The sequence below is a fragment of the Rhinopithecus bieti genome, unplaced genomic scaffold (genome assembly GCF_001698545.2).
Source record: "Rhinopithecus bieti isolate Rb0 unplaced genomic scaffold, ASM169854v2 scaffold_35615, whole genome shotgun sequence".
NCBI classification, from domain to species: Eukaryota; Metazoa; Chordata; class Mammalia; order Primates; family Cercopithecidae; genus Rhinopithecus; species Rhinopithecus bieti.
The window spans coordinates 378,408-391,730 of record NW_016815179.1 but is presented as its reverse complement, the minus strand read 5'-3'; the positions used below and the strand labels follow the sequence as shown (position 1 = coordinate 391,730).

Below are 13,323 nucleotides of genomic sequence, written 5' to 3'. Positions count from 1 at the left end.
ATATTTCTTTAAGTTTTAAAAGACCGTCTAGACTGAACTAACACTAAAGGTAATTGTTAAGGGGAGGAGGAATGACGTGATGTTTAGGAAAAATTTTATTTTTCTTGTTTGTTAGTATAGATATTTATAAAATTTGAGGTTTCAAACTTTGGGCTTATTTTAATGCCTCATTTTCCTTACTGACTTCTTTTAATTTTCCTGTGAATCCAACCATTCCGATCCCCATTGCTGTACTAGCTAGACCTCCTCATGCTAGTGTCAAATAAGGTAGCATTAACTGTCAAAAATATCCAAGATGCTTAGTGTCTATGTTTGTCTCTCTGTGTGTATCCCTTTTATCGGTCTATTTACCCATCTACATACCAATCTATCTATATCTGTCTCTCTAAATATGATCGGTACTATATATACATATATTAATTCTAAATATATACTGTTTTATATATCTAATTTCCACATATGCTGTGATAATTATACATATATGTTTGTAACATAAGAAATCATATTAGAACTGATCAGCAGTCATCAAATCGAGACATATTTCCACATGGTGGTTAAATGCTGTTTGTACATCAGTCACAGATTGAAAACAGCAAGTGTTCATGCATTGTATGATGTCATATTTCTTGGCATTCTCTGAATGGCACACTGTTTCTAATACACATTTATCCCCAAATAACAAATAACTGTAAGTATGTTTAATGTTTTTATGTCAGTTTTTCCTAACATACACTACTTTAAATTTGTTAACCTGTTTGCCCCTTTCCCGCAAATATATTTAATATCAATCAGAACAGTAATGTCTAACAGAGAACAATTTGGAAAATGTTGGACTAGACTATGGTAAAATGTGTTGAACGATGTAAGAATGCTGGCTTTTTCCATACTAAAGTGGGGGCCTGATTTCCATATGCTTTTCGTGGTTGATTTATGATCCCTTTCCGTCCTTGCTACTGCTTTGTGAAATATACAGATTAGAGTAGTATCTGAGGCTTGCTGGTTGCAGTGAGATTTTTCTCTCATAGTTTTGTTTTGTTTTAAATTTACTTTCTAGTTCCTGCCTAATAAAAAGGCTGGCAGGTATTATTTAAGAGACATTTTACCATAGGCCTATAAAGATTCTTTAAAGAAGAGAGATTTTTCCCCCAGCTGTAAGAATAATACAGGGTCATTCTAAAAAGGATAATTGAGACAGTAAGACAGTAGTAGAGAAGAATGTCCATAAAAGTATACCACCGAGTACATTTTAGTGAGCATTATTTAAAAATCTAGGGATATGTATACATACCACTATACATACGAGTATGTGAGTTTTCCAAAACAAAGGGATTATATCTTACATTTTTAAACCTGTTTGTCCTCCTTTCCTACCACATCACCCCCACACACAGTATGTGCTGTATCCATTTAGATGGCCACCTAGTATTCCATTTCATAGCTGTACTTTAGTCAACCTTCAGTGAGAGATACTTACATTTTTGCCAGCTTTTCACAAAGATTAGAGCTCTTTGAGCATTCTGATTTATACGTCTGTGTGTACTTGTCCAGTAACTTTAAAATGTGTAGCTGGAAGTAGAAATAAATATGAAGTCTTAACATTAATGTACACCAAAAAGCCTTTTTTTCAGTTTATAGTCCCACCAATTATATTCATATTCATTCTGCCACATCCTTATCTGTACTGTTACTATTCTTTGTTTTTGCCCCTGAGTGTTGCTGTTTTACTTATATTTGCATTTCTTTTGATAAGAGATTTTTGCCTGTTTATTGATCATTTTAAAAAACAAGTTTTCTTTTACATATTTTACCCATTTTATATGTTAGCATTCATCTTTTTTGTCATTAAAATCTTTATATAATAAAAGTATTAGCTCTTTGTCGTGTGGTACAATTTTCTAATCTATCATTTGCCTTTAAAATCGTGTTTCAGTTGAATATATGTTTGTGTTCTTGTGTGTGTGTAATATTAACTGCCATGTGCTACAGATTTTTTTTTTCCAGTTTGTCATTTACCTTCCAATATTGTTAAGGATGAATGTGGGGATGGGGAGGTGAAGAGGAGGTAAAGGATGTTCTTGTCATACCAAGGTTTTAATATTTATATGGTTAGATCAGCTATTTTCATCATGGCATTTGGGTGTAATGTATTTAGGAAGGCCTTTCCTCTCCATTAGAAATATATGAATCCATATTGTCTAATTCTTCTATAGTTTTATTTATAAAATAAAATTAGTTTCTTTCCTACTTGGAAGCTTTTTCTAGGATGAAATAGAATAGTTAAACATATCCCTGCCCCTCCTGCCTCCTGAAAGTACATACGCATCATGACCTTGTTTTCTTCTACTGCCTTTTTCTATGTCCGTACTTCACTTTTACTCCCTCCATCTATTATTAAGCCTTTCTAGATCTTTCCTAGCCCTGAATTTCCTAGCCCTGATCTATGTATCTTTCACTAATTTCTTCTCTTCTTCCCCCATCAGAAAATAAAACCACAGGATAGAGACAAAAAGCTGTACTTCATTTATCTTACAGATGTTATTTTACCTACCACATATTCCTGTTTTGAAAACAAACACAAGCAACAATCTAACTTCTATTTAAGCATATACACTTTATAGTTACTATAAATCCTGATCCAATGCTATTGCACATGGTTCCCTCCACCCTCTAAATTATAACACCTATTTAAACATTTTATAAGTGAATCCAAAATGGCAAGGCTCTAAACATCTGGCCTAATTATTAATAAATATTCACAAGCAAAGTTTCAAAGTCAAGTGTAGTATTTCAACATTAAAACTTCCTTGCTATGGTTTTTACTTTTAAAACATCGGGATTTATGGATATTTTAACTGGAATTGCAGTTCTGATTTTTATGTTGTGTTTCATTAAGGCAGTTTTTGAAGTTGATCTCAATGAAGACCAGAGAGAACAAAGTTCATGTTCACTTGTTTTTCTGCCAGCTCTGGAAGTTATGGACACAGTTTCCTTATGCAAATAGAATAAACTTTTTTCCTGTTATCACAAAGTCTTGGAGCTAAAATATTTCATACTTGGTCTTTGCCCCAGACTATTTGTTATGAATATAGAACAGTGTTCCATGTATGGAAAAATAGCTGCTTCTTAAATTTCCAAATTCACTAATTCACTGTTCCAAACCCAAGGTTTGTCTTTTCAATAATGGCTTTTCTTTCTTTTCTCTCTAAAAAAGATAGTCTGTACTACTAAAAGTTAAATGCTTAACGTGGTGCAATTCTCGAAGTTATAGTGTATCTGGATACTGAATAATTTGAATATTGCTAATTTGTCATTTTTTGCATGTAAGCAAATCGCTAGGATGCGTTCTCATAATGATTTGTCATTTTAAAATATACATTTTTTATTGAGTTTTTATGAATCAGATTGTGTGAAATAGGTACTAGTACAAGGCTATAAAGAGCATTTCTAGTTTCTTATTGTATATATTACCAATTGCTTCCTAAAAGCGGCGACACTTTTACTGATATACATAGTAATCATTTTACTATGATATGCATAGTAGTTATATCTTTTGGCTTCTAGGTTGATTACTTTTTTTTCCCCTGCAAATTTGGGTTTTGATTACTTGAGCATAGTGATCAAAAAAGATCACTGGGCACCCATGTGCCATTTCATTAATGATTATTAGACTACAATATTGACTTGTCTCATGTTACCAAAGTTATAATCTGCTTTAGATAGCAAGTTCACTTTGCTTTAAGCAGCTTTTAATTCATATTATTGTTCTTGAAAAGTTGAGTAAATATGCAAATTGAATAATTTTAAAATCCAAAGCAGGTTTTGTAAGAAACTTAAGAGGCAGCAAGAATTTTGTAAAGAGAAAAATAGTTTATTTTATAAATTTATCTGTTTAGAACATTTACTTTAAATCTGTTACTTCTTCACTTAAGCATGGCAGGGTGGGGATTAGTTTCTGTGGTGGTGAGAATCTGGAAGGAAAGGCATTCAAATTTATGTAAGTATATCTGTGAAAGAGTGGTGAATGTTCAAAGTGGTTTACATTGAAAAGTTACTTTCCTCTTAAGTTTCTCTTCTGGGGTTATAAATGACCGCAGATCCTCCCTACTGTGTTGCTGAAGCCCCCTCAAGCCCCTGGTTGGAATTCCTCTCCAATCTTATAAACCTCTTACAGGTTATTCTAACGCTTTTTATATCTAGAGGAGCTTCTGCTTGTCCCATAGAAAACCCTCATTTACAACAGTGGGACTGGTAGCTAAGTTGAGGTTTGATACATGTGTTTACTTTTACTTTTCTTTAGGTTACTTTGCATCAGCAGACTGCAAACTTTTTCTTAAAGAGCCAGATAGGAAATAGTCCAATCCTGAAGTGGGCCATGTGGCAATACGTAAGCAAACAGGCCTGCTGTGTTTCAATAAAACTTTATTTAATAAAACAGGTGATGGGCTGAGCTGCTTTGTATAATCTTAGGTACTTTGAATCCATAGTCCAAGGATAGTGGAAAGACAACAGAGAGAAGGAATTGGGCCCGGAAGTAAAGGCTTATTAAATAGGTTCATTCTTTTTCTTTTTCTTTTTTTCCTCAACAAATTCTGAGCAACTGTCTTTTTTCAAGAATTGCTCTCAGCACAACAGTTAAACTGGTGATTAAACAGATGAGTCCCTGCTTTATGAAATTTACATTTTCTACCTAGTATACATTGTTCATTAACCCTAACATGAGTCAGAAACAACATGTAATAAAGAATGGCTTGGTTATATGCATTCTCTCAAAAGGAGATACGTAGAAAACACTTAAAAGAGCCCAGCCTAAAAATCTGTTACCTAAAGTAAGACATCCCCATAATTTTCTTCAAATCAGTGGTTCTCAGCCTTGATTCTACATTAAAAGCACCTGGTAAGATTTTTTGAAAAATTCGTGTCATTGCCTTAGACCAATTAAGCAGAAGTTTTTTGGAGGTTAGACTCAAGATTCCCAGAAAATTTCATTGTGCAGCTGGAGTTTAGAACCATGGGTTTCATTTCATATATGATAAAAATCTTAAATTCAAAACAGCAGAAAACCTTTACATAGTTTCATTTTTCTAGAGAGCAGTAATTATAAGTAATTTTATTTTGTGACATTTGTCAGTAAGTGAACACATCTTATTTAAGTTCCAGTTTTTTAATGAGCTCATGCATTAATACTATTTTTAATAATGCTGTTTGACTTTCTACTCTTAAACTAGTATATTGAAGGTCTATTTATACTTTGTTTAATTTAATAATAATGATCATTTTTAGGATACTGCTGGTCAAGAGAGGTTTAGAACATTAACTCCCAGCTATTATAGAGGTGCACAGGGTGTTATATTAGGTAAGTGTTTACTTTAATGTACTATTTAAAAATATTTATTGGAGTTTCTGATTTTCCTAGTCTGTGAAAGTTAGTGTGTTTTTGTTTTACTTCTCATTAGAGCTACTTTTATGTAACTTGTAGTTGTATTAACTTCATGTAATATTAATGAATATTAAAACTTTTGATTTTAGTCTTTTGTCTAGCACTTAAAAAATAAAGACAAGACTATTTGGTTTGAAAACACATGTCAATGAGAACGTAATTGATGATTAATCAGCATATGTTGGACTGTCTTGGAGTTTTGCGGAAACTGGGCGTCAGTCATCAGCATATTAATATTTGCTGCAGTTTATAAAGGACGAAAAGTATTTGTTGATTAGTAGAATCTGCTTTATTAGTCCTAAAAATATTACAAAGCACTTAACACTATTGATTTATAATCAAACAAAATTTAGAAACCAAATGTGGCTTCTCGGTGTAATTTGTTGAAAAGTGGTTGTTCTTGATATTCCTGGGAAACAGTTTAAAATGAATATTGATCAGTTGTATTAATAGGTAGAATTCTCTTTTTTTAAATATGATGACTTGGTAGTGACAGCCTTTTGGTTCAGCATCTCTTGAGTTTGTAAAACACTTTAATAAGCTTTTTGTAATGCAGAATGACATAAGATGAAAGTGATAACAGGAAGACCATTAGGAACCCATCCACTAACTGTACTACTATTTTTTCAAAGCTGTACATTTTGGTTCTTGTAAGAAACAAATTAATGGGGTCATAGATGTTTACATTCATGTGTGTTTTTTTTTTTTTTTTTGATATTTTGCCACAGATTCGAATCTAAACACTCTGGTTTTTGGATAGACCTCATTCATCACTATGAATGGGAACAGCTGTTATTTTGCTTTAATGGGTATTAAATGAGTTTTCACTTATTACACAGGATATAATTTCATTTCTGTGACAGTATATGTTAATAGGATTGAAATGTGTGTGTATGCTTTAAAACAAAACACTTGTTTCTTCCATTTGGATCAGTAGACACTCATTATTAATTGTTGGAGACAATAAAAAACAGACTTGCCTATATTGCTTAGTAATGCTAACTCCTGGCTGCATATCAGAAATACACCATTGCTTCTTTCTTGAATGCTTATTTAACAAATGACTCCTTTTATTTCAGTTTATGATGTCACAAGAAGAGACACATTTGTTAAACTGGATAATTGGTTAAATGAATTGGAAACATACTGTACAAGAAATGACATAGTAAACATGCTAGTTGGAAATAAAATCGATAAGGTAAGAAGGTAGACACTTGGCATTTTGGTTCTGTATTTTGGTAGCCTTTCTTAATCATTGCATTTATGTTTTAGGAAAATCGTGAAGTTGATAGAAATGAAGGCCTGAAATTTGCACGAAAGCATTCCATGTTATTTATAGGTAGGTGTGTGAATGAATATCTATCCTTTCATTATTAATGAGGAATTTTAAATGGAATTTTGCTAAGTTTATTCCTTTATGAACCATAAAATGTATTTAGAGTATTGTTCCTAGTTGCCCTGTGTTACAAAATCTAACTATATAACAAGGTTCTTTATTCTTCTTTCTGTAAAAATGTATGATCATATTATGTAAAATCATATTTTAAAAAAGTCAAATCATTCCTCACAGGATATAATGGCATTCAGTAAAGTTTGGCACCCAGTGCTAAAGTTGTGCCTTGCTGATCCATATGCTGATACCATCAGCACCACTTGGGAGCTTGTTAGCAGTGCTTCAGCTCAGGCCTTACCCCAGATTTTCTGAATTGGAATCTGCATTTTAACAAGCTCTTCATATGGTTTGTATGCACATTAATTTTTGAGAAACATGGTCCAGCAAGGGTTGCCAAACTATAGCCTGGTCCAAATCTGGCCCCACCATTTGTGTTGGTACACAGCCATGTCCATGTGTTTACATGTTGTCTGTGGCTGCTTTTGTGCCATATGGCAGATTTTAATAGTTACAACAGAGGCCATATGGCCCACGAAGCCTAAATATTTACTATCTGGCCCTTTACAGAAAGAGTTTGCCAACCCCTCATCTAGAAAATTGGATGAGCCATATCAGAATCACCTGGGCCCTGTGCCTTATTACAGGTTTGAAAGGCAGTTTATTAAAAAGCACTCTAGTTGATTCTGATGTGAAGCCAGCTTTAGGAATTACTGATTTAACCATTCTATGGTGTTAGAAACTACTAGGAATCTGCAAATGAAGTTGAGAGGACTTCATATATAGATAGAAGAAGAGTGGAATTAGTGGAAAGTATTGAGATTTTCAGAAAGGAATTGAGTACTTTTACTTGCTGTATATCCCTGATTTCCATACATTAGTTTACCCAATATTTATTGAACACTTGAGATGTAACAGTGGAAAAAACAGACAAACTTTCTGCCCACATGGAGCTTACATTCTAGTAAGGGAGACAGACTTAAATAAGTAAGTAGTGCTATGAAGGAAATAAAACATTATAAGGGGAGAGAGAATGACTGGAGTGGGGACTGATTAGGGAAAGTTCTTAGAGACTGTCCCATTTGAGCAGAAATCCCTCAGGTGAGGATCTAGAGCAAGCTTGTCCAGCCCACGGGCTGCATGTGGCCCAGGATGGCTTTGAATGTGACCCAACACAAATTTGTAAACTTTCTTAAAACATGAGATTTTGTGAGTTATTTTTTTAAGTTCCAGCTATCATTAGTGTTAGTATATGTTATGTGTGGCCTAAGACTATTCTTCTAATGTGGCCCAGGGAAACCAAAAGACTGGACATCCCTAGTCTAGAGGGAGATCATCTCAGGCTGAGAGAAGAGCGAACATTTCCTGAGGTAGGAACCAGGCTAGTGTGTTAAAGGAACAGGAAGAAAGCATGTGTACTGGAGCATAGTGTGTGTTAAGAAGGCAGATGGTGAGAGATGCCATTCAAATGGTAAAGAGATGAATTGTGTTCCAGTTGTGGTGGAAAGCAGGGAAGCAGCGTGTGACCTGATACTCTAAAAAGATCCTGTTGTGTAGAAAATGGACTAGGGGAAACAGAAGCAAGAGACTAGTTCTTCTCTTGCAGTGGCCCAGATGAAGGAAGCAGTGGTTTGACTATGTAGCAGTAGAGGGTGGTGGAAAACTGGTAGTTCTGGGAGGTACAGTGAAGGTACAGCTGACAGGATTTATGGGTGGATTGAGTATGGAGGATAAGAAAAGAGAGCAATCAGGCGGGCACGGTGGCTCATGCCTGTAATCCCAGCACTTTGGGAGGCCGAGGCAGGTGGATTACGAGGTCAGGAGATCGAGACCATCCTGGCTAACATGGTGAAACCCAGTCTCTCCTAAAAATACAAAAAATTCACTGGGAGTGGTGGCGGGCGCCTGTAGTCCCAGCTACTGGGGAGGCTGAGGCAGGAGAATCGCTTGAACCTGGGAGGCATAGCTTGCAGTGAGCAAGATCAGGCCACTGCAGTCCAGCCTGGGCAATAGAGCGAGACTTCGTCTCAAAAAAGAAAACAAAACAAAAAAAAAAAAAAAAAGAGAGCAATCAGAGATAACTCCAGGTTTTAGGCGTGAGCAGTGAGGTAGATTGTGCTGCCAATAATTGGGATGTGAAAGATTGAGATAAGAGCAAGTTTAGGGTAGGGAAGTGAGAAATCAAGAATTTCACTTTGACATAAGAATGAGACATTTTTCTGATAACCGGTGGATGTGGTGGTCATTGGCATTTAGGTGGCATTTAAGATCATGTGATTAGATTGGTGACTTCAGGAAAGAATGTGGATAGAAAAAGGCTGAAGAAGCCTGGGCGACATAGTGAGACCTCATCTCCAAATAAAATCAGCTGTGTGTGGTGGCATGTGCCTGTGATTCCAGTTGCTCTGGAGGCTGAGGTGGGAGGATCACTTGAGCCTGGGAGTCCAGGGCTATAGTGGAGCTCCCACTGCACACCAGCCTAGGTGACAGAGTGAGACCCTGTCTCAAAAACGAAACAAAGTGAAACAAAGAAAATGGCAGAAGATTGAACCCTGGGGGACTCCAGCAATTAGAGGTCAGCAGAAAGAGGAAGTGCCAGCAAGTAAGTCTGCACATGACATGCCAGTGAGATAGAGGATTTTCAGGATGTTCAGTGTCCTGGAAGTCAAAGGAACAACTTGTTTAAAAGAAGAGGAAGTGATTAGCAGTATCAAATACGAAAGATGTCAAATAAAATTAGGATGTTGGATTTGACAAGATAAAGGGTGTTGGTGGTCTTGGAAAAGAATGATTTCAGTGGAGTGGTGGGAATGAAAGCCTAATTAGAGTAGTTTGAAGAAAGAATGTGAGATAAGACGGTAGAAACAGCTTATGTGGATAACTCTTTAGAAGAGGTTTCAAAGAGAGTAGAGAAATGGGTGGCTACAAGAAGGGCATGTAGCGTAGAGAGCAAGTTTGTTTTTTAATAGGATGGAAAATAATTTGGCAGACTTTTAGGCTGATTGGTATGATCCAATAGGGAGAGTGTTTGATCCTTCAGTGAATAAGAAGGGGTGGGACTCCAGGAACAAGAGAAGGCGATGGCTTGGATAGCAGCAGGGACAGTTCATCCGTTCTCACAGAAGGGAAGGCAGAGCATGAGGATACATATGCAGGTAACTTGGTAAATTTATTAGTGGGATGATCAGGTAGTTCTTGCCAGATTGCTTCTGATTTTCTCAGCATAATGCAGCTAGATTATTAGCTGTGATAGAGTTTTGAGAGGCAGGAATAAAGTCATCATCTCAGACAGTGAGAAAGATCACCACTAAGGAAACGTAGGGTTGGAAGCAGTGCTGAGTGTCCACTTAAGTTTCACGAGCAAACATTTGCTGTGGGACCAGTGTTCATGGTGGTTTGTCATTTTGTCCAGCTACCTGGAGCTGCCTGATTATTAACAGAATAATCAAGTTAATTGTTTAACTTGTATGAATTTCCTTATTTTAAAATAGGAATAGTATCTGCCTTGGGAGCAAGTTGTAAGAAGTAACTGAAAGCCTAAGGAAAAAACTTTCACATGCTAGTTAAGTAGGGCTTTACAAGTTATACTTCTATCAGTTTTAAGATTATAAACCAGTATTTTTTTGGTATAAATTTATACACTAGTATTCTTATGGATAGAATTTAAGTAACTCGGTTTTGAGATTTGGAAATTCAGTAGTTATTGACTGTGGGGAAAAATTGCTGATTTGGATCTTAATATATTGTAGGCTGATATTTATGCCCTGATCGTTTCCCAGAAAAACATGAGAATATGGCCAGAAAGGAATATACTATGAATGACCTTTTCCTTGAATTTCAGAGGCAAGTGCAAAACCTGTGATGGTGTACAATGTGCCTTTGAAGAACTTGTTGAAAAGATCATTCAGACCCCTGGACTGTGGGAAAGTGAGAACCAGAATAAAGGAGTCAAACTGTCACACAGGGAAGAAGGCCAAGGAGGAGGAGCCTGTGGTGGTTATTGTTCTGTGTTATAAACTCTGGGAAATTCCATCTCTTGCATATTTGATCAGATAGTGACATCTTTCTGTATATAAACTCTTTAACTGCTATTTTAGGGACCTTGCAGTTTGCACATAATTGTTTTATATCATAGCAGTAAATATTTGCAAGAAATCCCACTCATCGACCCTGGGTAAAATGTTATGGTAAGCATGCACAGTTTGCAGTCTACAGTTTTTTTATGTAGCACAAAATAGGTGTACCTTTATAAGTACATTCAATTTTATGATTTACATTTATCATGTAATTTTTTAAAAAATCCAGCTATCTAGTATATGTTGGTACAAAGTCTGCTTTTGCTATTCTTTTTGCTTAAATACTCCTATCATTTTCTGAATTACTTGGTATGTAGAACTCCTAGACCCACGGGGAAGAATAGAGGTATCATCAAACGTGGCAAATTTTCTTTCAGGAATAATAAAGAGCATGATTCCACAGCTTTTCTAGGATGTTTGAGATTCTTTTTTAGTACGAAGCAAAATTCTCATTACAGAATGTAGCCCAGGCCAACTTATAACTAAATCTCTATTTGTTCTGATGATGCTTCTAAAACAGCATTGATAGGTTAAAGAAGCTTGGTACTTTTAATTTACTTCAATGATTAGCTCAGTTGCTTAACTGGAGTTTTAATCCTGTGATATGTACATTGGATTCATGACTCTGTGCAGCATTTTTAGTTATGTGGTGTTTGGCAGAATGACAATAAGGTTTTCCCCCATTTTGGTTTCAGGAGGACATGAATAGTGTGTTTATTGTGACTCCTCGTACTAACCACTTTTAAAACCAACATCTTTTTTCATAAATGTTGGTAGTATTTGTCCAGGTACCTCAATTGTAGCTTGTGTAATGTTGATGAATAACTGTATCTTATGGCTTCCATAATGGCTAGTTGACATTCAAAAACCTATTTCTGTGTTTTGAGGAGTGGGGAAGAAAAACACCAAATGAAAATTTGAGAAAGGCGTATTACTTTCAGATTCTGATGTGTGAGGGAAAATACTGTCACAATGAAAATCTTGACAATTTACCTAACAAGTAACCAATAGTTCATCAAAACCAACTTGTACAGACTAATAAATCTTTTTCATAGTATTCAGTTTTCTCACCTCTTGCTATTGTATATTGTAGATTTTTTTCACTCATGTGTTATTTAATTTACACTGATCTCTGCTATTTTAACCCCCCATGTAAGTTATTTGTCCTTTAAGGTTGGTTACTATAATACCCCTTAGTAAGATTCCAGTATTAATTTCTGGGCAGTTTGTTCTCTGTATACAATTGCAAATGATAAGCATTTTTGTGAGTGACCACCTTTGCAATATGTGTTAATTTACTTCATGTTGGGTTCTTTCTGAAATGTACATCTTTACACATAAAAACCTCACGTTCTATTTGATTTACACTTCCTAGTCTACATTACATGTGGTTGAAGGTTTTATACATTCTATATGCTTTTACTAAATATACAAGATTTACTACTAGAAATTTGGAGAAAGAACACTAACACAGGTCCTTGTGATTTGTTCATGTTATATTAAAACTTGAGATTTGTGTATTTATGTAGAGTCTGTATTGACAAGACTGTTGTTTTTTGCTCCTTGAGCTATATAATCATCTGTGTATTGGATTGTTGTCTTGATTTGGTCTAAATTTGAGTATATACAAGTTACTTGAATATAACAAAAATGAATTTTGTTTGATAGATTTATATTGTAACCTTTTTCTAGTTCTTGAATAAATATAGCCTGCCTTCCCTAGATGCATTTGTGCAGGAAGTATGTACATTTCCCTATTACTCTCATCAGCTGAGGAATATGTACTATGGTGTTACTGAAATTATATTATGTGGCTTTCATTTTATTATTTTGTTGCAAGCTTAGTGTTTTGTAGTGGAGGTTTTGTAAGTGAAACAGTTGTAATATCTAAAGTCAGGCACCTAGTAGCAGGGTTTTGTTAATTCTTTTCAGAATCATTGCAGCAGTCTTAAAGGGTCTTTTGCAGATGGTACAAATTAGAACAATTAGAATGTAGTATTTTGAGTTCTAGGAGTACTGAGATTGACCCAAACAAATAAAGAACTATTCAATTTCTGAGTAGCAGTTAACATTTATTGAAAGCTTCCTTGGTGCCAGGTGCCATTCTAAGTGCTGAATTATCTCATTAAACCTCACAGCAACCTTAAGAGATTGTCCTATTATGCCCATTTTAAAGGTGAGGACAACACTATGTAGGTATGTTGGGTAACCCCCAAAGATCACATAGCTACTCAGTCATTGAGCTGGATTCCAGTCATGGCATTTTTACTCCTGAGCCCGTACTCTTCACCATCACTCCTTTTACAGTGGGTGGTTACCAGCTTTTTGTAACACAACTGAGTTAAGGCAGGTCCACTATTTCTTTATCACTCTTTTGTTATATGTAATAGAAATATTTCAGACTTTTTGGTTATAGAATA

General features: G+C 35.3%; 1 protein-coding gene across 3 annotated transcripts in view; it reads left to right on the top strand.

Annotated features, from left to right (window-relative positions):
- The window catches only part of RAB18 (RAB18, member RAS oncogene family), a 36,126-nt gene extending 23,165 nt beyond the window's left edge, over positions 1 to 12,961 (top strand). The window contains exons 4-8 of one of the 3 annotated variants that reach the window (XM_017853029.1): positions 4,298 to 4,384; positions 5,281 to 5,353; positions 6,517 to 6,635; positions 6,710 to 6,784; positions 10,676 to 10,843. In XM_017853029.1, the coding sequence (XP_017708518.1) occupies positions 4,298 to 4,384; positions 5,281 to 5,353; positions 6,517 to 6,635; positions 6,710 to 6,784; positions 10,676 to 10,843 (522 nt within the window). Of the gene's footprint in view, positions 1 to 4,297; positions 4,385 to 5,280; positions 5,354 to 6,516; positions 6,636 to 6,709; positions 6,785 to 10,668 lie in introns of all 3 variants that reach the window. The other 2 variants (XM_017853028.1, XM_017853030.1) reach the window with 2 other exon arrangements.
- The last annotated feature ends 362 nt before the right edge of the window (positions 12,962 to 13,323 follow it).